Source organism: Mastacembelus armatus, chromosome 19 (genome assembly GCF_900324485.2).
Source record: "Mastacembelus armatus chromosome 19, fMasArm1.2, whole genome shotgun sequence".
Taxonomy (NCBI): domain Eukaryota; kingdom Metazoa; phylum Chordata; class Actinopteri; order Synbranchiformes; family Mastacembelidae; genus Mastacembelus; species Mastacembelus armatus.
This window is the reverse complement of record NC_046651.1, coordinates 17,361,714-17,387,847: the sequence shown is the minus strand read 5'-3', so window position 1 is coordinate 17,387,847 and position 26,134 is coordinate 17,361,714. Positions and strand designations below refer to the sequence as shown.

Below are 26,134 nucleotides of genomic sequence, written 5' to 3'. Positions count from 1 at the left end.
AGTAACCTGAGAACACCAGAGGGCAGATTCCACCTGCAGTAAGTAACCATTAGTGCCGGAGGAAGAGGCCGAACATGATCCTGTTAATAATCAGGGAGGCTTGGACTCTCATTCACTCTAATGGTCTACATGGGCAGACGAAGCCTAATCCAATTGCCTCTGTTAGCATCAGGTTTTGTGTTTGGGAGCAGATGGTTCAGACGAGGGTGAAAGTCGCTCATCCTTATTGATGTTTACATGCAGAACACCCTTTGGGGACAGCTGAGTAAACCTGAAACACAGCACCGACTGTGGTTGGACACAAGGGGGCATCAGCTGTCAGAGAAAAGGCGAGCGGGAGTCTGACTCGACACTTTGCACAAGTGATGTCACTGTTAGCCAATGGGAGGGAATGGAGCTGCTGCTGGAGGAGACGTATTAGGAGGAGAACCAGGCCGAGAACTGAGAAGAAGACAGGGAGTGAGACGTGGTGATGCAGTGAAAATGAGTGATGACACGTGGGATTGCTAAACATCTCTGTGCATTTCTGGGTGGAGTTAAAGCAACAGGCTAAAAAAGTGAGGCACTGTGTCAGAAAGCCTCTTCAAAGACTTCCAGGCAATTACATCTTCCCGTGCGATGCGAAGAAAGAATATTGAACCAACCCACTGGTGACTCTGTCAATAAAACTGTGAGGTAAAGATTGAACCGTACTGCAGGGTGTATTGATCAGTGAAGCTTCCCTTCCTCCCATCATCTCCGAGTCGAAGTGCCCCCTGCTGTCGCCCTTCTGCCCCCCCTCTGACCTGCTCCTCTGGCTGCAGATACTTTGAAAGACACATGAGACGAACAGCTGGGACATCCAGTGATCCAGCTGCCACTTCCTGGGAGCAAATATTGGTATGAATCAATATTAGCCTCTCCTTTCTGTACCGTCTCCAGCCCTGTTGCCAGGCAACATTACCATAAGGGCCTTTTTCAGGAAGTAGTGTGAACTGTTGGCAGCTTTAGCAGATCTCCAGGGGGAAGAGAAAGTGTGTATTATTATTCGGATTAACACTCTCGACAGTCAGTGTGTGTATGTGTGTGTATGAGAGATCAGCTTTCACCTGACATTTAATGTTCCCATTAAAACAAATCCAACAGAACATTTGCACAGACGATCACATCAAACATCACCGTTATTGCAGTAACATGTTTGTCCCAGTGGAAACACAGTATAAGTTGTGTATTCATTAATTAGTTGTAACACACTGTAATGTGGTTGTTGCAGATATGTGTTTATTAACGCACAGTGTCATACAGACACACAGTTAATGGACGCCCAAAGTTCACAAATGTGTGAACAGGCACTTCTGCTTCCTACTACATTAATGTCTGAAACATTTATTACAGCCTTTGTACAAAATAATACAAACGCTAAAGGAATTAAACACTAGAAACTAAAAGCTGATTAGTTTTTAGTGATGTTGTGCTTTATTGTATTAACTTTTTATTTTTGTTACTTTTAAAAAAGCTTTTAATTTAATAAAAAGATTATTTTTGTGGTTATAATTTCTGGTATAGTATTGGAATTTATAGTCAAATCTGGATTTTCAGGCTTTTTCTTTAATTCCAGGGTGGAGTAGAGCTTTGAGATGGCTGAATTAGTTTCAGCCAAAGAGAAATGAAGGAAATACCTAATCTTTATATTAGTGTGACCCAAAATATGGATACTGACCCACAATGCTTTGCAAATTATCTCTTGGGAAGGCTCAAAAATGTTTTTTGAAGATGTGAAGTTTACACGAAACCTGCAGACTTTAAAGACCCAGCGTGGATCTCACGCCTCATCCAGTCTGGCTGCCATGATGAAAGTGTGAAGGTAGGAAAAAAAAAATAAAAGGAGTGTGAGAGAAGGAAGAGGAGGTGAGGTGCTCAGGGACAGACTGGGAATTAAATGTGAGGAAGTGAGATGTGCACGTGAAGGAGAGGCCTGTGTAACAGCAGTCAGTGCACGATGTTTGTTGATGTGGTAGTGTAGTGGTGTATTTTAAGTCTTTTTCAAGGCTTCATTGATCAATATTTGTCACATTAACTATGGATTCATTGACTATATATGAGTGAACGGGGATGAGTGTAGTGACAAACCCACAGGGGATTATAATCCGACCGGAGCTCCACCCATTTTCTGCTTTTAGACCCTTTAGCAGCGTGAAAACGTTGCTTTCATTGAGCTAATTTTCTGCAGCAGCCCTCGTCAGTAATGAAGCTCTGATTAACCCACTGTGCCCAGCACCTAACAGCAGACTGACAAAGGAAGCAATTAACCAGTGAACACACAGCTTAGCAGCTAAACAGTCGGCTATTTTTCTGGTGGAGGCCAGGATCAGACGTAAAAAGGAGTGTGACCACAGGATGCAGGTCAGAACCAGGCTGCGTCTGCTGGACGTGTAAATCAGCAGCAGATTGCTAATACATTCACTGTAGTATCCAGGGCACTAATATGCCAGGAAATCAAACCTAGTCCAGAACGTTTAGCATAGACTAAAGCAAAGTGCTGTAACTTGATGATGAAACCACCACAGCTACCACCAAACAAAAGTATTTAGAACATAATGGATCTCTGCTTCACTTTGTTCAGCGTGATTGTACGAGCCAGAGACAGAAAAGAGACGCAGAGGAGGAGAGTGAGTCAGATCTATTTCAGGAGATGTTCCTGAAACACGATCTGTGCTGAATGATGCTCGAATCTGCCTGTGCTTTGTTGTCCGTATGTCTACACACACACACACACACACACACACACACACACACACTGTCCAAACAGTGCATTCATTCACTAAATGCTGCATGTGCTCAGATAAATCACACATGGATTTCAGAGTGAACAGAAAACATGTTGTCAAAGTCCTGAGGAGGAGAAGGGGCAAAGAGGGGCAATTAGAGAAAGTTCGGGAGCAGATGCATCAACGCTGTTGCTTCTAAACTGTGACATCTCAGTATGTCATGTTGCTCTGCAGTCTGCTGAGGAGAAATTCTCTTTAGTGGCTTCCAGGCTTCTCAGCCTTGTTATGAATTAATCAGGAGCATGTGATGCATGAGAGCCACAGGCTTGTTTACAAAGATCTCTAAACTGAAGACACACACTTGAATCTGATGCTGCAGTGATCACTATATTCATATATATATATATATATATATATATATATATATTTATGTACTTTCACACTGAAGTGTCAGTACTTTCATAAATGTTTTAGTCTTGTTGACCCACTGCCAACAAACTACTTGTTTACTTGAGTTATACATATTTATGTTTGTAGCTCACTGCACCACAGTCAAGCTGGTGATATTTTTCATATTGTTCCATCACCTGAGCATATTGAAGCTCTGTCCTCTGTGTCAAAGTGCCCTTTGAATTTACTGAAGGTTACTGTGACAAGTATAGTAACAAGGAAACTGGGGCTCAGTGTTTTGCCGTTAGACGAGTGCTCGCCTCGTCTTCCTCTCCACGTTTTTCTCTCTGACTCGTACTGTGATCTCTCCAGATGTTTTGTTTTTTTTAAACTCTTAACCATTTGCTGACACATTACTTCCTGTTGGAGCATCCATCATCTTGTCTCCCCCTACTCTTTATTTCCCCCCTTCTCCAATCCCTCCCTCAGTAGCTCACTTGTTGTCTTCACTTCCTTTAGCACTTTGTTAATGTTCTCATCTCCCACCACATGGCATGTACAGGTGCAGCATACTAATAGGATGTAATGTGTGTGTGTGTATGTGTCGTCCGCCTGCTGCCACGTGTATGAATGCATGTAGGGAGGACTGCAGCAGTGGTTAAGCTTTCATGGGCCATGTGTTGCTGATGATAATCACCAAGATGCTCTGGTCATCAGCTCCAGGGAGGCACGGGGTCAGCAGCAGCAGCAGCAGCAGCAAGGACACAGCATGGAGCAGTGGATATACAGCAGTTCAGTACCAGGACTGGTTGATGGGTACATGTACAGTATATCTGTCTAGACTGAGGATGTAGCCGAATATACGATGTTTTAATACCCTGACAGCTGCCACTTAGTGCACTGGGCATGAAACACAGAATCCATCTCCTCATCTGCCACCTGGATTTGCTCCCGTGGTACCCACTGTGAGCTCCTGACAGGTTTGGAGACAGTCAGACGCTGCTCGTCAGGAGGTCTGGCTCGAACCTTTATCTATGGCTGTTTTGGTCCAGAGGCTGCAGAGCAGAGGACAAACTGAATTGTTGGAAAAGATGGTGCTGTGGAGGGAGAGGAGTGGATGGGAGTGAAGGAAGGGACAGAATGAGGTGGTTGATCAGAGGTAGATCTTCAGGTACTTTGGCATTCTTTCTTTCAGGTTTTCCTGTGATCTGTCTCCTGTCTGTATGTTAGACTGTTGAATGACTGGTACATGATGTGCTTCTGTCACTGACACTGAAAGAATGAATATGAGGCATGGAGAAACAGTCAGTGCTCTACTCCGTCTTTTCTTTGAAGACATGTTAAAAGAATAAGAGCTAAAGGTGAAAATGTGCAGAAGCGTCTGATCATCACTTCCTGTCACAGTAACACTGTGTGCTGCGTCTGTGCAGTATGTACCTGAGATGTCAGACCCCTACGTTCTTGTTCTTTCACTGTCTCTCAGGTTCTCACCTCAGTTCTCCCTCTGTTCTCAGTTTTCCTGACAGCTGTGTGGAGTTTATTTGCCCCCTCACACCCAGTAGTCCCCACCTGCTCCATTCTTCCTTTGTGAAAACTGTCCAGGGTGGACCCCTGCCTTTCACCCAAGGAGAGCTGGGATAGGCTCCAGCAGATCCCTGTGACCCTGGTTAAGGAATAAGCGGGTATAGATGATGGATGGATGAAAACTAACTTCCCTTCAGCCTTGTCTCTTCTCTGCATCTCCTGTTAATGCAAATGATTTTTCCTTCACCTTTCCTTGGTTCCTTCTTCCTTACATTTGTTTGGTTGCAGTTTTTCACAATAAGAGTACACAAAATGCAGTGCATGTAAGGTATGAATAAGGAATTAATACATTAATAAACAGCAGAATATTTACTGACATTGGTTTGATTAATTTTACATTTTCATGTGGGTCAGCTGGGGCTTTAAGTTTGCAGCACATGCTTCTGCACATGAGAATTGGATTTTATTTGATAAATTTTGTTGGTGCTGGGAAAGTTGGCTATTGTCTCTCTTTTTCAGCAACATCTCTTTTTTATTCATGGAGTGGTTCTTGTGCTGAAGCTGCTCAGCATAATCACCATATTGTACTGCCTGAATTAGCTTCAGTAGCATTTCCATGGGAACACCTGCAGTTAAGTCCATTGCTCTGCAGTTATTTTGAAGGGGACATGTTTTCCTACATGTGTCGCAGTAACATTTCTCAGAGATCTAAATGGGCCTAAGATACACAGTCTGTTCCTGTCTTATATTATTTCTTCTGAATTGTGAGTCCTATTGTGTGTGTTTCTCGCCGGGCGCCCTCCCTCTCCCAGCACCATCACACCCTGAATCTTAACATTAGGCTGGATCCCAAACACAGAGGAGGTGCCGATAACAAAGCTGCCAAGTTGTGCGTCTGGTGTGGTGGAGCAGTGTAGCATCCGGCACATGCAGGCTGTCTGTCTGATGGTGCATCTGTTTGTCTGTTCTGTCTGTGTGTGTTTGTGTTTGTGCTGTGTTTGTTGTGTTTACCTACTGAACCGCATGTGTGGTGACTTTCCAAATGTGATTATGTGCTTGAGACAGCTGGAAGAAACTGGGTGAGTCCAGTCAGGCCTAAAATTAAGATCTTGAGTTGTAAGAGTTGATTGAAATGGCATCAGAGACACCACGTCATGCAGCTGCTTCCAGACTGTTGCTCACTGTGTGAAATAAAAATCTTTCTATATAATATTTCCTTTCCTTTGTTGCTGAGCTCATTACTATTGGCAGTAAAAGCTTCAGTACATTTGTAAAAAAAGCCAAGGAGGTAAATAGTGGAATCTGTTGGAGACTCGCCGTGGGCCCACCGTCGTTCACATTCAGGCTTTGCACCAAGGCTGGCTGTTTCTTCTTTCATTGTCTGAGAGTGTGTGTGTGTGTGTGTGTGTAGGGGTTTGTGTGTGTCTGAGAGCACTGAGCCCTCTGATGAGTCATTCAGCGTTTTCACAAAGAAATTGAACAGTGTTGGATTCGCTGACGGAAATAGCATCTGGGCAGAATGTGGCTGTGAAAGTTTTCCTGTCGTCTCGCTGCCTGTCTCTTCAGGTAAATGGACAGACGGGCAAAACATCCTCCTGTAGAGCTGGAAGTTCTGAACATATGAAAAAAAAAAATCATATTAGTCTTATTTTTTTAAGATTTCCCTCATTTAATGGAAGGACCCCCGCAAAGATGCAAACAGAAAACATAAACATAGTGAAAAGTCTGTGCTCAGGGATGTTCTCATTGTGATTCCATTATCCTTCTGCTCTCCACTCTGTGTTTGCATTTCCGTTTCGTCATCTGCTCTGTGGGACTCGGAGCTGTCTCCTCCTGTCTGTAGCTTTAATCCTGCAGCTTCCTGAAACCCTCGACCTCCTGTTCTCATGCTAATCGCTTCTCTCTCTTTGGGACTGTGATGAGAGCAGGATACCTCTCTCCACTTCTACCTCGGTCTAATCTCTGATATTAGTGTAATACACTCTGACACACACACACTTGACTCTGCACACACATCACAAACTTAGTGATTTGCACTTGAAACAAGAGCTTGCATCGTTCTAATCAGAGGATTTCACTGCTCTCGTGCAAACTGCCCTACGTCCAGACATCACCATCTACTTCCTACTTTCTCTTCTTCCTCAGCCTTTGCCTCACAGTCTCTCTTTTGTTCCCTTTCTTGAATTTTCTTCATCACCTTGCATATTCTTCTCTGTCTTCATGTCTTTTTCTTCTTCCTCTCTCCCTCTTTTCTGGAAGACTTTATCCAGCCAGACACAGGAAGTGTTTTCAGCACCACTGAAATTGCTGTTGTATCATTCTCAGCATTTGGTTTAGTCTCCATTGTTTGTTGTGCTCAGAGTTATGGGCTTATTAAGCAAATTTAAAATTCATTGTAGCATGCACTTAGAAAGATAGACATTGTACCTAAGCTGTCCTGATGTGGGGGAGGCCACACATCTGGGGTTTCATGGAGGTTTAAGCAGCCAGATGTGCTGCCAACATTTATTAGCAGAAACACTGAAGACCTCCCCTAATACGTTGGCGCTTTGTTTTGGGAAACCTGTGCAAATATTTAGATACTTATCTATAAATGTGTTTTCACAAATTAAAAAATAAATTGTATCAGGTGCCAGGCACCAGGGTGCCAAACAACCACACACTGTGAATATTTATTATTGGATCTGCATACATTCAAATACTATATCAACAATAGTGTTAACACAATGTCACTTTAATGGTCAACAGACCACCTGATTATTATTTCTGTCATTTATCATCAGTAAAAATCTGCTGCACTTCATGTGAAATTTAGCCAAAGGTCTGATGGGATTTGGAGTTTGAGTAATATTTGTGTATATTGACACTAGCAGTCATTTTCTTTCATAAGCTTTACTGCTGTGTCTCTGTGCAGCTCTCGCCCACTGACAAGAGTTTGGAGTTTGACAGAGACTTTCGCATCAGGCACTACGCAGGAGATGTGGTGTAAGTATCTTAAAGTTTTATTTATTCAGGAAAAGCTTTTACTGGTGATTCATCCTCTTTTCCACATTTGTACATTTTTACATATTCATGCTGCGGAGCTGCCTACTGAAACCACAGTCTGCCACTTTTGGCTGCACCACATGAGCAAAATGTGGGTTTTGGGTTTTTAAATGAAATATGATGCCCGTTTGGGAGATGTGGCTGCACAGCTCATTCACTCTTTCACCCGTTCAGTCTTTAATTTAAACTGAATGTTCTTTTTGTAGTTAAAAATTTTCCACCACTGCCCAATTGCTTTCTGAGCAAACAGGAGCAAACCCGAAAGTAAAACGATAAAAGAAGAATGTTTAATCTAAGTTTAGGATGCTATTCTAAAGTATGCATGTTGTTAAAATAAGGGCCTGGCGCACAGATGTTGAATTGCATCAGAAATTACAAACAATTCACATTCAGAACTGAAATACAAGCACTTGGCTGTATGAAACAGTTTATCAGGTGATAGTGTTCCAGTGTTAAAGCTGTTAAAGCTGCATCTGCAGCTCCCCTCAGCTTTATTTATAGAGTTTTAGCTCATTGTTTGGTGTTGCAGCCACTGCTGTTTTAGGCTCAGCTGGATTTTGGCCACAGCAAGAGACTGTTTTCCTCAGAAAAAGCTCTAAGAAGCCACAGTCTGCAACCTGCTTAGACACTAATAGACACTGCTAGAGACAAGCAGCTGAACATAGTGGAGCATTTAGCAGCTGAAGAGTCAGAGATTTCCCTCGGCTGGTGGTGGAGACCAAAACTAAAGGTAAAAGAGGTAGAATGAAAAATAATGTTTCCCTTTGATTCCTGGTTATTTGAATAAGCAGATGTTTGCTAACACTCTATTAATATCAACTTGAAGGCTTATATGTCAGTGTTGTGTCCCCAGCTTGTTTCCTCTGCACCACAGTGGCCATTAAAATCCTTAATTGCAGGTTTAAGAACTAGAACCAGACTTACACAAGCACCCTGGTGCATACGCTGAGACATCTGAATGACATTTTATCCCCCACCTCTCCTTAGAAAACACATCACAGCAGCACTTCCCAATCCCTAAAGTACTTGGACACTATTTAAATGAATAAATCACACACTAATCCCCAAACTGTGCTCTCAGGGAAACGTGAGCAGCCCATTTGTGAGGGCTGAGTGGGGGAAACCCAGGGGGCGGCTCAGGCTGAGCCACTTAGACCAGACAGGAGGCAGAAGCACCAAACATCTCACAACGTGGAGTGTATCAAAACTAACACACACATTAGCTTACAGTTTGCATTAACAATGAGTGTAATCATGTGATGGTTCAAAACTGCATGTAGGTGTGTGTGTGTGTGTGTGTGTGTGTGTGTGTGTGTGTGTGTGTGCGCGCGCGCGCACACGCACATTTGCAATTACCTGCCTGTCCTTTTTCTCAGGTACTCTGTGGTGGGTTTTATCGATAAGAACAAAGACACACTTTTCCAGGATTTCAAGAGACTGCTCTACAACAGGTAACACACACAGTCACACACACGCAGTTTCACCTCCACTGCTCTTCACTTCTGTCATATCCAGACTCTGCGTTAAAATACTCATTTTGTAAAGAAGGACCAAAATAACAACCTGAGTTCTTGTTTCTCTGTAAAACCTGCATTATAGAATATGAAAAAGCTGAAGTTCTCTCATTTTAGCTGTATTTTGGATGGAAAACAAAAACGTGTTAAATTAACAACAACACAAATGGAACACAACAGAAATAATTTCTGAAGAATTCAAAATGATAAAGTAAATACCCAGTAAAGTTTCTATCCTGCGTTTGAAGTTAATCATAGTCAGGATAATATTATCACATACTAAAACCAATATATTGAACTGCACAGTAATTGTGTTATGTCTCTGCAGCCCTACTTATTATGGTTTCCTTGTGTGTCCAGTGCGAACCCAGTGCTGAAGGGGATGTGGCCTGAGGGAAAGCTGAGCATCACTGAAGTCACCAAACGTCCACTGACAGCTGCAACGCTCTTCAAAAACTCCATGATCTCACTGGTGGAGAACCTGGCCTCTAAGGTGAGGAGTCCACAGCCCAGATTCTTAGACGGTCTGTGGCTGCAAAGAGGAGCTGTGTCCACAGAGGCTGATAATAGGCATGAAATTGAAGGTTGTTCATTTGGTTGAGGGCTCTGGTGAAGGCAGATTCCTCATATGCTGTATGTTAATGTTCTGTTCCTGTGTTTTAGGGTTAGTACAAATAAAACAGTCTAAGCACAGCTGATTAAGACAAACTGATTTTGGATCAGCGTTATAGCCTGAATACAGATTTCAGACGTGCCATTAACTCACTACTGCCCTCTGTAGGAACCCTACTATGTTCGCTGCATCAAGCCCAACGATGTCAAGTCGCCTCTACTCTTCGAGCAGGAGCGCTGCCGCCATCAGGTGGAGTATCTCGGGCTGCTGGAGAACGTCAGAGTGCGTCGCGCTGGCTTCGCCTACCGACAGACCTACCCTCGCTTCCTGCAGAGGTACAACACAAATGTCCTTACATTTTTTTAAATTTGTTTTACTGAGGTAGTGATTGTCAAAACTCACATCATCACGTCACCAGAGCCCATCTCTGATTATCTTCTTACATTTAATAAATTAGTCAGAGCCTAAATTCTTTCAATTTATCGGCATTTGTGACAAATCCTCATGTTTGAGAAGCTAAAATCAGAGTGTTTGACTTTTACGCTTGAGAAGTGACTGAAAATGCAAAAGGCAAACAGTTCCCGCCCACGCTGGCTCATCGTGAGGTATAGAAGAGTCACACAGATCCAGGTGTTGATCATGAAGAAACTGCTTCAGTGCCACCCACAGATATTGTTAAAGCGCACATCCTCGAGTGAGAGTCATGATACTAAGAAACACCAGCAGTGCATCCCAGATTAGTTCTGTCTTATGTTTATAAAAAACAATAAAATATAACAAATTCTTAATTAAATCTTAAAGAATAAGGTCAAAGCATCAGCAGCATCACTAAGAACACGATCAATTATGGAAAGAATATAATTATTCCTCATTTAATCCCACAGGGGCCTTAGTCTGATCGTAATAAACCTGGTTTTTGTAAATCCTCCAAAAACCTTTTGAACTTGACATTAGAAAAACATCAGTCCATCATTCAATTCAAGATTAAATGCCCCTGATCAAGTTGTCCCGCTGAGAGCCTTTTCTCAGTGAGCAGTGAATTAATTTGGTTTAGTAGTTCAGGTTAAGCCATTGAGGAACATTTACTCCAATTATAGATCACATTTCAATGTAATTTCAAATCTTGCTGACAAATAAATTAAAAAGCATCATTGTCAGTTCGGCGACGGCTCCGAGGTGTTGCAACCCGGAGCAGACCTGTGAGGTGAAGGTCAAACGTCTCGGCTTTAATGGTTTTGTAGTGATTAAATATCACCTCCTCCCTCACCTCAGCAGCCTGCAGTTCAATGCTGTCAGCTAACACACAGAATCTGTCAAGCTGTGCGTCGATCAGCATCAGTGATGCTGCTCGACGTGAAGTCCCGACTGTGGAGTGCAAATCTGTGTTGTGTAACCTTCAGCAACGTGCGGCTGATTATTAAACCTCCTGCAGCCGTGACAAAATATCTCCGTCATCATCATCACCTTTTGTTTGCAATAGTTTTGTTCTCTGTGATTAAAAAAGCACTGAGATTGGATTGTAATTACTAAAGGCTCATGTTGCTGCAAAACATGTCAATATGCAGGAAAATAACAGTTTTAATGTGGTGAAGCAGAAAAGAATCTAATGCTCTATCAGCGTCTACTAATGTCTGAGGTGATATATAATATAATATATAAAATATATTATACTAATATATAAAAATTAACCCCAGAAATTAGCACAAAAATATTGCACCTGTAATGAGAATGTAATAATATAATGCAGTATATATAACTGCTTAATACCATGGAAAACAGACTTCACAGCTTCATGAGTACTTTTACTTACTTTGATACTTAAAGTGTATTTTATTGATAACAGAATATCTAATGCAGGACTCTGTTGTCTGCATCTTTAGTTTGGACTCTAAATGATGCAGTTTGTGGTGACACTTTATACACTAAACATTTGATTAATAAGAATATCTTCCTTGGCACTTGTACCCCTGCCATGCTGACTGTGGAAGAGATGAAATGTTTATGATACTTTTGAATTTAACCCAAAGAGTATAATAACATGAACACACACACACACACACACACACACTTACTGTGGTCTTGTCCTTATTCACCCACTGCCCTCGTAGAAACCATCACGATGGATTAGGTAATGAGTCTTTGCGTAACACGCTACCAAACTGCAATCCCCCTTACTGATGTATGTGGCCTGGGTTAATTCACAGCATGTTGAGAGTGGAAACTGTCCATTTGTACCATAATCCAGATCCTATGTAGCCCTCATGAGATTTCTCATGTTTATTTCCTCACACAAATGCTTTGTCCCTCGTCCAGATACAAGATGATCTCAGAGTTCACGTGGCCAAACCATGACTTGCCATCAGACAAAGATGCGGTGAAGCGGCTCCTGCAGGGCTGTGGATTTGACCATGACGTGGCCTACGGCAAAACCAAAGTCTTCATCCGCACGCCTCGTACCCTCTTCAGCCTGGAGGAGCAGCGAGCAGAGATGGTCCAGCGAATTGTCCTGTTTCTCCAGAAGGTGAGTCTAAGTCGTGACAGCTCAGACCTCGTGTGAACTATTGAGAATTTACACATCTCCTTTTTATATTTTCCTTTCCTCTATTTCACCTTGAATATAAACTAGTGAAGTGAATTAGGAAATATCCTTTTTTCATGTTTAGTGGTAATGAAAGAGTTGCCATTTGAAATCTTCTGCCATTGTAGACACCTCTGGTTGCCAAGATCACGAGGGTGTTCGGGGTTTCAAGGCCTGAGGTGTGTTTTTCTTGAAATTCACTAGCTCTTGTTCTGCATATGAATAACCTCTGAGACCAGAACAACTCTGCTCACATTTTTATGAGAGTTATACAAGTGCTGAGGTATTTTTGGAGCTGATATAATCTTGTGTTATTAGCGTTATTCTCTGTCTCTCAGGGTGTCTACACTTCTTCTCTTTCTGAGTTTCCGCCCACACGGCTCTTGTAAAGTTAGAAGACTGGATAAGTGGATCTCAGATTTATAGTTTCACATGTTTTGGCATGTTGGGCAGTAACACTGATGCTTGTGTATTAATAAAAACTAGTAGAATGCAGATTTCTCTTCACATCGTCATTAAGCCAAATCGGTGCAGTATTTTTGGTTTGCTGGTCCAAAAGTGAACCTGTTCAACGTGATCGTTCTGTGTCTCTGTTGTCTGGAATAGATCATGGCTACACATGGCTAATGAGTCCTGTGTACCTGCAGTGGACAGTTTAGTTTTGATTCTAGGTTCAGTGTCCTGCTCAAAGGCCCGTCACCATGTTGAGAAACATCCACTTGTTGGTTTTTCAAACATCTCTGGAATATGTATTTCACAATCAACAGAATCAACAAAAGAATAAATTTGGATCATTGATAAAAGACTGTTACGCTCTCGTATTGCTCTGTGAGCATTTTATTCATGTTTCCTTCAGCTGAGCATGTTTTTTAAGAGATTTGCTGTGAATATTGAACAGCGTGTGTGTCTCAGTAGCTGTGAAGCCCATCATGCGTCAGTGGTTTGATGGCACCTTCAGGCGAGAATGCCAGTGTCTTGGTGTGATTATGTTGCATTCGCTGACGTGTCGGATCAGCGTGCAGAGAAAAACTTCACTTTGATAGATGGAGAGGTTGCTTTGCAAACGTCTAGCTCTGTCTGGCTGCCAGATTAAGGACACACTATGCAAATCACCTGGATGTTTGAAGATGCCATGTCTGAATGACAGGCAGGCAGCAACAGCAGTCTGTCAACACCGTTTTGGTGAGTGAATGAAGAAAGTGTGTGCGTACACTGCCGAACATTATATCCGGTGCCTGGGAGACATGTGATGGACATTTATACATTTCCCCAGCAGCAATCTTGTGGGCACATTCCTGCACACTGATATATTTTCATGGTTCCCTCTCGATCTCCCAGCTCCCAGACATGAAAGTGTTATAGAGCCAAATTAACTTCTGTAGCTGATCAATTGGTTGACCTTTGCATTGATCTGTGTGACCCTGTGTGGGCTATTCCCACAGACATAAGCGAAGATTATTCCTTCCACTTCTCCCTCAGGAGAGTCTAATCTTGTATCTCCCAGGATAAGGAGGCTTTGATAAGGACAGGAAAGCCCAGAGGAATCGCAGCGTAAACAAACGGCACAGTGCTGCAGAGGTGTGGGAGCAGGTGTAGCTAATCCTGCATCCTGTCGCTGTTTAGGCCTCGCATGCACGCGTGCACTTACTCGTGCTATATGCATTCACCGATACACAGAATCAGAACAGTGGTAAGAGCAGAACTGACTCCTGTGTCTTTCAAGCAGTTACTCAAACAAACATCCCAGTCTGCGTCTGATCTGCGGTGCCAAGATGTCCCCTTATCAGCACCTGGCACACCACGCCGCCGTATGCCATTTGGGACCACAGTGCCAGGACTGTCGGGGTGTAACTACAGCTCACACACACTTCTTATCTCTCCGTGTGCCTCATGGATTTATAGTAATAGCACTTGCTTTGCCGCATCGATCAGATAAAAGATCTGTAGATCTGCACACTTTCTACAGGCGGACTCGGAGTGACCAAGCTGGGAGAGCATTTTTCTGTAGCTGTGCTCTTCTTTTACCCTTTTACCCCATAACCTCCATAATCCTGCTATTCTCTCCATCCTTCAGTCCTTTTTCCACTCGGTCCACGTGGACTGAACTGTGTTGTCATGAGGCCTGGGTGCATTAACAGCCCCTGCTCCATGTCTTCCTGTATGCATCCACACTGAAACCAGGCAGGGCAGTTTCCAGTTAAAGGAAGGGCAGCAGGAAGAGTGGCCCCAAAAAGCACACAATCCAACATAAATACAGATGTTATGAATTATACATAGGCCACCCCCACCTTCACTCAGTGTTAAAATGAATATTTCATAAATTCAGGCTCAGCCATCCACATCACAGTAACTGTTGGCGCTTGTCAGAGCAGCAACAATGGTGAGAAGAGAGACCCCCCCCCCCTCCACCTCATGTATTCTGAGCTGCAGCTTTAATTGCTTTCCAAAGCTTTACATATCCGGTGTGTAGCAGGGGGTTTATCAGACGTGGGGAGTGTTATGTCTTGGGTAGACAGCCTTCACAGCGTGGCCATGGGGGGGGGGGGTTTGTCTGGGCAGCAGCTAAATGAAAATGTCTGTAATAGATAAAGAGCTGTGTTTTAATATTTTGTATTGTTTCCCAGTGGGTAGAGCATGTCTTGAGGCAGAAAAAGGTTCGGTAATAACCAAAATCCTGTACTGGGAGAGTCAGGCTGATGAATAGGAAATGATATGTGGAGATCCCTCTGACTAGCACTGCTCCTCCTCTTTGCTTAAGTGTCCAGAACTGATCCGTCTCCTGCTTCACCTCTGCAGAAACATGATCTCCTCCCCCCAGTAATCCTCTGACTCCCCATGAATCTGGAAATCATCACAAAATCTTCACATACTACCGACCTCAGAATGCTGCAGATTAAAGGAGGAGGGTTTCATAGGGTTGTTATAGCTGACTGCTGCGTTTTGAACAAACGTGCTTTCTCTGTTCGGTTAGTGTGCTGTCAGTAAAGACGTGGCTGTTTTTGCTTGATTAAACGATGAGGCTTAATTTGTAAACTCCCAGCTTTGTTTTCTGTTTTTCTGTGTGATATATCGATTTTCAAACAAGCACATTTCAAGTTTTTCAAGGCTACTGACTTTACTAGGTTTTGTTTTTTTTTTTTTCGTTGCCGTCGCCCAAAAATATCCTCCAGTACTTTTGGCAGATATAAAAACTCTTCTCCATGGCAACAACCATTTGTCTTACAGCCAAAGTTTGCAGCTTTTTTTAAAAAAACATGGCCACATGTCAGACTCCAAATCCTCACAAATGTTTGATCATAACATTTATGACAGTTTAACTTTTCTAAAATAACAGAATGGACTTGTCATTGAAACGTCCCACATATCTCTCGTCTCTCTCTTTATATTTATGTATAATTCACGTTATTCCGCTGTTTGACATTTAGTGTCTGAATAAGAACATGGACTGCTGACTGGGACTGCTAGAAGCATATTAAGTATATATTAAGGAGCTGTGCAGATATTTAGAAAATATACATGCACTTCATACAAAACCTGTACTGACGATTCATAATTCACTTCTTTAATTAGTGGATTTTATTGCATGTGCTTCATGTTTGACTAATGTGTGTTATTTTAAGCTCATACAGGATGGGACACACTGAGCCGCTCAGTTTTATTTTCACTGCCCTTCCTTTGAGTACTGATTACAAAATCAGTCTGAGTGCATTTGTTACGTGTCGTCAGAGTGCATTAGCCCAGAGCTAAGAATTTCAAAAGGCATAATACTGGGAGTCGTGATGGAAGGAATCAGCAATAGGGGATGTATGTAGTGATGTTACTGGTGTGTGTGAGTGTGTGTGTGTGTGTGCTGCTCACGCCAGCACTTCATTGATTTATGATAACGACTGAAGCCCGAGCCTCGGCCCAGTGTCGCCCCGTGGTCAGAGCATGTTGCACCCTCCCTAAATTGTGTCACGCGCTCTTGATTCCGCCTCCTCCGCCCACCACATGTAATAGGCCTGTCACTGGAAACACAGCTCAATATCCCCAGAGGATGTGGAAACTCAAGCGTTCAGCAGTGGATTGCACTGAAGTGTGTCAATGGTGCAGCGCGGCCTATCTGTCTTTCCATGTTGGAATTTGGTCATGCCCCCCCCCCCCCCCCCTTTAGGTGACAAGGTGACAGATTGTTTGTGTGTTTTGGGCCTTTTAAAGCGCCAACTCTGCAGTTCAGTTAATGGGCCTTTGTTAGAGCTGCAAGTCCAATACCTTTAGATTAAAGACATGCAGTGGCCAGGAATGGATCCTGTTTTGTTCGGTTCTGCACAGCATCTCAGCTGAAACCTTCCAGCACTCACCAGTTGCCCTGCCATGTATTTGTGAATGTTTTCATCCAGAATGCATTTCAAACCAGCCACACCCCCCAAATAAAACCCCAGCAATCTGTCCCGCTTTGTTGTGGTGATAGATCTCCAATCTGGCTTTGATGAGCTCGTAAATCCAGGGCTCTGGAGCGCAGGACAGAGTCTCTGGAAGATCAGATGGCTTTATTGGCCAGGAGAGTAAGGGGGCAGATCGTCAGTAGCTGTGTTATTGGCCTGATTTACCCACAATCCCCCGAGTGTCATCTTCATCAGCCCGCCACCGCCATCACAGCCAGTCTGTCTCACTGTTTGAGAAGCAGAAAATGCGTTTGTGTGTCATGTGGGTGTCCGGGTGGCCCCATCATGCTTCTACCTTCTCGCTTCCTTTCCACCTGTCACACACCTTAACGAGGCCATAAAGACAGTGGAGACCGTTTGTGCCGCTGTTATCTGATTTATTGTTGCTTTACGGCCCTTTTTTTTTCATTCCAACCCCAGTCGTCTACAACATAATTAGTGATTCGTAGCTTAGATAAACACAGTTGCTGATCTGGCATAGGCCTGTGCACCATATGGATGTAAGACAGGAAACGTCTTAACCGAGCTCCCACTGAAAATCATATTTGGCCACTTTTTGCTCTGTTGCTTAGTGTATGTGCTAAACACATAAGGCGTGAAACGATGCGTCTGTAGAGGAGGGGTTAATAAGTACATTTGATTTTTCATTGGTTTAATTAATACCGAGTTTAAGACACAAGACATGTCCAGCACATTATCAGCACTGAGTTTATAGATCTACAACATTTTGGTCTCAGACACAATCAGAAGCATATATTTGTTGGACATGTAGTTTTTCATTACTTCATTTTGCTGCTTCAAAAGTCCAAGTTAAATGCAGTCATTTTGATAATAATGTTTGACCCATTTACTGCTCCGGATTTACTTTTAGACATCATCTCTTCACCTCGTTCACAGAGACAATTAGATCAGCGGTGAGTCAGCTCCTCTGTCTCTCTTTTATCCATTATGCACCACAGACGGTCGGCACGGAGCGAAGAAACAATAAGTTCATGAACTGCTGTTTTGCCAGAGGAGCGTAATGTGCAGAGCTACAGTAACACAACACAAAAGAAGCTGTTTCTGTCCATGAGTAAATGTCAGCTGCCATGAAGAGTCACAGATAAAAATAGACTATTTGGACATAAATTGTATAACAACCACATGTAATTTACGTAGTTTCTGCTCTGGCCTGGTTTCACTTCTAATACTAAACTCAAACCAGGCCAGAAGGCTTTAGTCTACATGTGCTGACTTCTCAGCTTTTTCAGCCTGATGGGTCTGAGCTCAGCTTACTGGACGTACCACATGATTACATAAACATTAAGGCTTAAAAGATCCAAATGAAACCTTCCTTTTCTGAGAAAGACTGTATGACCAGGCTGCCTGACTGGCCTTCTTTCATTGATCTCGGTGTGATTCAGCGTCTTCAGAAAGCCGCCCTCCTTACAGCTGAGCAGTAATGCGGCCGTGAATTAGATCATTGAGTTCCTGCGTGTCTCTCCGGTGGAAGGGTCTCCTGTAGTTCACATTGTAAAACAAAACCAAAGTACAACCTAAACACACATATTTGCTGCTGATGTAGTTTAAAGGTTATCTTCTTGGAGTGATTTTCCAGCTGTGCATGTCTCTTCTTCCCTGCCAGTTATTGCATCACCAATCTCATCAGGTGAAAAGTGCCTCCTCCACAGTTTTAGTATGCAAATATAAGAAATCCTTTGCTGCGCTGTCAGCCTCCCCCACACTTCGAAAGATTAAATATTCATGACCTCCATGATTATCGCGCATTACAGTTAGATGACATCCAGGCGTGCGTCTCCCCTGCAGTGCAGAGTATTGTCTTGCATTTGTGACTGTGGCGTTAATGTCTGACAGTAAAAGCACTTTACTGCTGAGTATTTGGGATCATGTCGGAACGGTGTAGTCAAATAAATGCACAAATAATGTAAATAAATGTGTGTCTGCGTGTGAAGAGGGAGAATACAGTAAAAGTGCTGCATATGCTGGTGATTTTAGTGAAGGGTGGATCAGGAGTTATGGACCCCTGGGGTCCCACTCACTTGCATTATTCATGTTTTAGCGGGTCTGATAGCCTCTCAGCCTATGTTTGGTTACAGGTCTTTATTGTAACTTGGACTGAATTCAGACATGACAAGCCCTGATGTACAACAAATCAACATGTAACAGCATATTCCAATGATGAGTAATGATGAACTGTTTCTTTACTGTCATTGTAAATTAAAATAAAATGCCTCTTAGGACACTTGGAAAATAAATACACATATACGTATTAGCTGGTACTGCAATATTCAGCTGTGTTTGTAGCTGTTGTCCTTCTACAAATGTAGATTTTAATGCAGTTTTTATGGTCAGCACACACCAGTGCATAAGCCCTAAACTGGATATTCACATAAATAAAAACATCTGGTTGCAGTCGTCCTCCTATACTTAAAGGGCACTGCACCTATTTTACACAGGCCATAAGTCACTGTATGGAGGTCTTCAAGTCTGCCAGGGTGCAGGGTTTCTTGAGTCTGAAATGTCTGAGCAAATTCTAATCACCTGATGCTTCATCAGAAAAGAAATATTTGGTTTTTGGGGTAAGCTTTGCTACTGCAAAACAACATGTTGCATCATGGGAAATGTAGGACCCAGCGTTCCTAGAACAAGGGATTAAAAGTCAAAATATGTTAAACTTTTGATCTTTATATTTGTTGTCTTTCCACCCACACTTACAGCTCAAACTGTTGTGTTTATGCAGAATGTGTTATCAACAGAGGCTTAATTACTGTTAGTTACGTCCATTTTCCTTTTGTCGCTCCATGTCTGCAGGTGTGGAGGGGAACCATAGCCAGAATGCGATACCGGCGAATGCGAGCAGCCCTCGTCATCCTTCAGGCCTACAGACGCTACAAAGTCAAGTCCTACATCCGTGAGGTCAACCGCCGCTTCAAAAATGTGCGGTCCATGAAAGATTACGGCAGGCACGTGAAGTGGCCGACGCCCCCTAAAGTCCTGCGCAAGTTTGAAGAGGCTCTCAGGAGCATCTACAACAGGTACTGGGGTTTTCTAGAGAACAGGTGTAACTAATGTTGCTCTTTCAAGATTCAGATAAAGCTTCTGGAGCTGCACGGTGAGCGCTGTTTACAGCTTTACAGCGTCCATTTCAAGTAGAGAGAGAGGAGGAAACTTTCAGATCAAACATTTTTAAATAGCTATTTTTTGAAGAGAATCTCCTTCCTAACTCGGCTGTACGAAAAAAGGGTCTGACCCCAACCCCAGGAGACAACACATGGCCTCGAGCGTTATTTCACATCCAGATGAGTCCGTTTGAAGAGACTTACACGTGTTTCCTTCTGCCTTGGGCTCACACTGGACATTGATTTTTCTCCTTCATCAAAGACTCATCACTGCTTTTCATCTCACCATGTTTGCTTTCTTTGTTTCAAGCTGCGCAGCGTTAGAAAATAGCCTTCCTGGAGAATAATGTTGGCTGTCAGGATGTGTGAGTGAAAGGCCAGTAACAGAGCAGCTGGGTAACACTGTAGTCCTGCTGTACCACGACGCTGACCCAGCTGTCGAGGCTTTGTGCTGTGTTGATGGAGAAAGTCGATTTCGCTCTGCTCTTAGTTTTCTCTTTCTGTTTACCTCCAGGTGGTGGGCATGGACACTGATCAAAGGCCTCACCCCAGAGGAGACCCTGCAGGTGAGGGCCAAGGTAGCCAGCCTGGAGGCCCTGAAAGGCCAGAGGGCCGACTTGGGGCTACAGAGGGCCTGGGAAGGAAACTACCTGGTGAGTAGTTGGGGTGAGAGTGTGGGTGGAGGAACACGTCTGACTTTATATACTGTAAAAGACTAACCTGAACCTGTAACTGTCTTATTCCATGTAAATGTGTCTCTAAAATCCATATTAGAGCAGGTTACACTGTTATAGCAACCACTGAAATAATGTACATATGTATCTACCTGTCTGCTAAAACTCAGGTATTATATTATCATACACTGTTTTATGTTCTTAGGTAACAAAGACTTTAACAGTGACTCTGCTGTTTGTGAAGGACAGTTGGCGTCTGTTGTTGACTCAGTGTGTTTATGAGGATTTGTTTGATTTAGTGAACATCAGTGTGATAAACTGTAAATGTCCCAGGTTTAATAAAAAAGGCACATTTTCATCTGTGGGCGACTTGGTGTTAAGAAATAAAACAAGCAAACAAAACAAAAAGCAGACAAACAACCATGAATCTAGAGAAGTTGAGCTGAAGTTGATAAAAGACTAAAAGAAAATGTCATGACACATCTGCTCCTTACTGAACATACGACTAGCTACATGTGCTTGGCTGAAGTGTAGCGGTGTGGTTGTTTCACCCAGGGATAAATGTGTGAGGATGTATCCTGGATCTTCTCCCTGAGTTTGTTTTTGACAGTTTCTGTGTTTTCTGGGTCTGGCAGAAGCGAGACAGTCCTGACACGGCGGCGTCCTTCACACTGGTCTCCAGCGAGCTGCAGCGAAAAGACAAATATATGAGAGTTTTGTTCTCCTGCAACGTGCGCAAGGTAGAATCATTCATCCGCTGCTAACCACACACACACACACACACACACACACACACACACACACAGAGTCACAACTGTGGGGCGGCTAATGAAGAGCTTTGTGTTTCCCAGATCAACCGTTTCCACAAGGCAGAGGACCGGGCGGTGCTCATCACTGACCGCCACCTGTACAAGATGGATCCCCTGAAGCAGTACAAACCCATGAAGAGCACCCCCCTCTACAATGTAAGACCCTCCCTGTTCTTATTCGTTTGGGAGACCAAACATTTAATTGATGGTTTCAACAGATGAATTATTAATGAGGGGATCATTAGCTGCTGCCCTATGCCAGGTGGGAATACCTGTTTGTACGTCAGAAAGTCATTTGTTCTGCTGGGGGTTCACATTCCTTCTGTGCTGTACATCTGATAAAACAACAACAGGGGAGCGGTTTAAGCTGCTTCCTGAAGCTCCGCCAAAGGTGACAGCATTATCTCTGATTTCCCACCAGCCTGTTATCCTGTGGCAACATGTCAATATGCAAAAATCCTATTCAGCTCTACAATTGGCTGCTTTTAATTCATGTTCACACTGCGATAGGTCCATTAACACAGCCACATGCAGCACATGAGGCTGTTTCCATGGCAGATGTTTCCTGTGTGTGTGTATGTGTGTGTGTGTATGTGTGTATTGACTTGTGTTTTTTCATAAGCCTTTGCCAATCTGTTGCATTTAAGGCTGAATTTCATTTTGTCTTCCTTCAGTCTTCTTGCACAAACATAATCTATTTCCAGAGACTACATTTGGCATTTTGCTCTGAACCTTTTTTGTGACCTGCTCAGAAAAGGCTAATTTGGTTTCAGTCTCAGTTCTGTACCTGCAGGACCCACACTGAGGTTGAGCAATCCCCAACGTCTAACCCTGACATTAAGGTTCGACATTTTGGGAAATCTGCGTGTTTGCTTTCTTGCTGAGAGTTTATGTGAGAGGATCAATACCACACTCAAAAGACTTAATGGTGTCAGTACTGAGCCAAAAATCACTTGGCCAGCCACAAACACCTTTTGTAAAACCACAAGCTGATGTTTGCTTGTAGTGACAGAGAGAAGAATTGGCCACTACACTTTGATTTTCGTGCAGATGAAACTAATCAGATATAATGTGTTAATTCGTGATCTTTAGAGCTGCTGGTCAGACAGCTAACAGCTTTTTATGCTAAGCTAAGCTATAGCTTCATATTTAATAAAGGATATTCCTGCAGCACTAATTCCCAACAAAGTCACAACAAATATTTTTCCATGAAATATTTTTTTCATGAACTAGAGCTGCAGAAATGTGCATTATATAGACTTTATCAAGCCAACGAATGCGGCTTACGTAGTTTACTGCACCGCTGACCTCGGAGGTGAGGCAGAAATGAGACTGGAAGTGAAGGTGTCATACAGTAATCTCTGAGGCGGACACAGCCCTGTCGGCCGCTGAAATGAGTGAGATATGAGGCCGGTGTTCAGTGACAACTGTGACTAGACATCTCCGGTGTTCAATCTGACAAAGTGACAAGAGAGAATTGGACAGCCTGGAGACGGACACCCCAGGCCCCTATCGCTGCATCTGGGAGGGAAATGGGGAGATGGAGCTGAGACAGATGGTGGCAGAGAGAGAGAGCAGCATGAGTTGAAGAGATTTTTAGTTTGTTCATTCATAGAGGCAGGGTCTCACACACACACACACACACACACACACACACACACACACATACCCTGAGTTAATAGATGAAGCTCAGTCCCATGCATGGGGCATACTGGGAGGACAGGAGGTCACAGTCTGGTTTGCGGCTTCCAGACTGAAATTGAAATTGACACAATGACAGTGTCAGAGTCGTGTTGTGCTGTTCATATTATAATCACATATAGAGACAGATATACTCCAAGCTGGAGACATTTCCAGCTATTTAACCTATTTGTAACCTGTAACAAACCTTTTTATGACTGTTTTTTAACTAAACATTTAAGAATCTGTTGCTGTCTGAGTCAGGTAATATTATGTAGTATTATGTTGTTGCTAATGTCAACAAATCCCATAAAAACATCCAAACCAGGACTGAATGTCTCCCATTAACAAGAGAGCTCCACTGTTGTCCAGAAACACATGGACACACACTGTGGATGATTATGAACCCAATGCCACGTACACTGTCCTGCTGCTGAAAATAGTCCCTGGAACATCTGCCATACTGTGGTGTGTGTGTGTGCTTAAAAACTACAGGCCTGTTTTAGAAAATGAAAGAGGCTTTTTAAAACTTCAGCATATGTGAGATGGTTTTGGGTCTGAGTGACACAGTGTGCTCAGGAGATTTGTTGTGGAGATTTATTGGCAACACAAATAATGAAGTGTGTAATTAAGTTAACATTATTTCTACAGCACCTCTGAGAACCAAGTGCCCATAAAAATACAATACCATAAAATCTTAATTACATATAACAAAGAGAGTTGAAAAACAACATAAAGCCAATGCAGTAATAGGTTATAGGCATGTCAGTCTATAGTCTAGGGTTATCAAATGATTTGGGACTTGGATGTTGTTTGTTTTCATTCCTAACATGTTTTTTTCTGTTGTCTGTGATCAGCCATTCATTCAGCTGCAGTTCTTTAATACTTTAATATTTGCTGTGAAAGGATCCAAATAATGCTTTGCTCCATATGTTTTAGCTGATTGTTGTGGTTGTCTGCCTGCGCAGAGAATTTCATTCATCTTTTTAGTCGGCATTACATCACTAGTTCTAACTTGCGCCGGGCCTTGTATCACAGTAAACTGTCAAGCTGCGAGGGCGAGCGAATTGGTGGAGGTGAAAAAGTGCAGAGGCGGGTGAGAAGTGGGGAAAGAAAGGGTGGGTGAGGAGGAAGAGATGGAGCTTCTACGGTAACTGAGAGCCAGAGCACTGTGACGCTGGGCTATCGATCAGAGAAGGTCAAACAGAGGGGAACGCAGTTAGCTCGCTGTTGATTAGCACTGATAGGCTAAAGCCAGAGCATCCTCTCAGCTGCCCTGTGCCTTGTATCTACTGCTGCTCCTGTAGAGCACAGGGAGGGAATGAGCTGATAGATGGCCAACGACTGTCTGCCAAGGGCTTTATACAGCATTTAGTGCCTGTGCTGCAAAAGTGAGATCATTACATTACATGTCTCGATGTATAAAACAAATACTGTTAAAGGACTGGTGAAATATTCATTCTGCATCAGTGAATCCTCTCATTGTTTTGTACCATTTTTTTCTAGTCATGTCCCATTTTCCATCTTTTTTTCATACTCCCACCTCCAGCCCTCTCCCCATCTTACTGCTCTCTCCCCTCTCTCCTCTCTGCTGCTGCTTCTCTCTTCCCATTGTTGTCATGCCAACTTCCCAGGAGACGGCGTTGTCATGGATACCGAGCAGCAGGGCAGATCAGCTGATGTCTGGTGTCGTTCAGGCATGTGCACAAATCGGTCTCCTGTATGTGCGCTCTTTCCCCCCTTCTTCCCAGCGAGGCTTGTTTGCGACCCCTCCGGCTCTCGTTCTCTTCGTGCTAGTTCTCTCAGTGCTATAAGAATACACAGCACTGAACAAAGGAAGTTGCTGCCTTCTGCAAATCTCTCAAATTATGCAAATCTTTTCATACATGAGCTCAAGATGAGAAGTTGATGAAGCAGAAATTGTAATTGTGTCAACAAATTCCTACATCTCAGCAGCACCCTGCATGACTGTCTTTGCCCCGTAAACATTAGTGGCTGTCTCACTGATGCCCTCACAGCCTCACAACATGAACGACTGCACAGATAAGCTCATTATATTATATTTATTTAATAATAGAACCCCCTTCCTTTGCTCTCGCTCCTTTTTCCCCTTCCGTCTCTGTTGGGATGTGTTATATCACCAATAGATTGCTCTCATAACAATCAGTTAGAAGAAAACCTGGTGCTGAAATTATGTCCCCGTAACAAGCACAGAGCAGAGTGGTTCAAACCAGAGAGCACTTGACAAGAACCTGTGTGGTCCTGCAGCAGGAGTTTCCTCAGTAGTGCTCTCACTGTAGTCCAACCACTGGTGTTACTGTTTGAGAACATGGTATTTATACCCCCTGTGTTCTTCAGACATAGTTACGGTACATAATAAAACATTAAATACAGTGCACAGAAAATCGGAGAAAAGTGGTACATGCCACATGTTCACGTTCATGGCTGCCTCACGTATCCTGTGTTTCTTGGGAGCAATGATTGTGCACGTCCTCGGGAACTGCAGTTATTAATCTGCGAGTCACAATTTAGCACATGAGCTGTGAGAGCAGAAAGTGACGTCAGCAGGAGTTTGGCAGAAAGACAAGCTCATCCGGCCGACATGAGGCCACCGCTGTTGCTTTCTCACCAGCCATTTGTTGCACCATAAAATTAACATGCCTCAAAATTACTGTTGCATAGTCTGACCCAGCGTCTGACTCCCATGTTGCACTGCAGTGAACTGTATGATCACCCTCAGATTGATGAACTGAGCAGAATGATGCCTCTGACACATCTGATACTCGGGTTAAAACCCATTTGGTGAATTGAGACAAAAAATGAGACAAGGAAGCAAATCAGAATGTATCATTACCCGACTCATTAGAAAAATGTCTGTCGTTCCAATCAATTAAACCTTTAATATATATGTAAATGTGATCTGCTCCATGTAATTAACTGCCGGTAGATTGCTAGAGAGAGAGAGAGAGAGAGAGGCACAGCTTAAGGCTTTAAATCATGGTGATTACATGAAGTGT

General features: G+C 43.2%; 1 protein-coding gene across 1 annotated transcript in view; it reads left to right on the top strand.

The window, feature by feature from the left end:
- Window positions 1-26,134, top strand: part of myo1d (myosin 1D) — a 67,622-nt gene that overhangs the window by 19,651 nt on the left and 21,837 nt on the right. The window contains exons 12-20 of the mRNA XM_026315584.1: window positions 7,576-7,646; window positions 9,083-9,157; window positions 9,581-9,713; window positions 10,002-10,168; window positions 12,147-12,354; window positions 19,647-19,870; window positions 20,469-20,607; window positions 21,264-21,368; window positions 21,480-21,593. Coding sequence (XP_026171369.1) covers window positions 7,576-7,646; window positions 9,083-9,157; window positions 9,581-9,713; window positions 10,002-10,168; window positions 12,147-12,354; window positions 19,647-19,870; window positions 20,469-20,607; window positions 21,264-21,368; window positions 21,480-21,593 — 1,236 coding nt within the window. The remainder of the gene's footprint in view (window positions 1-7,575; window positions 7,647-9,082; window positions 9,158-9,580; window positions 9,714-10,001; window positions 10,169-12,146; window positions 12,355-19,646; window positions 19,871-20,468; window positions 20,608-21,263; window positions 21,369-21,479; window positions 21,594-26,134) is intronic.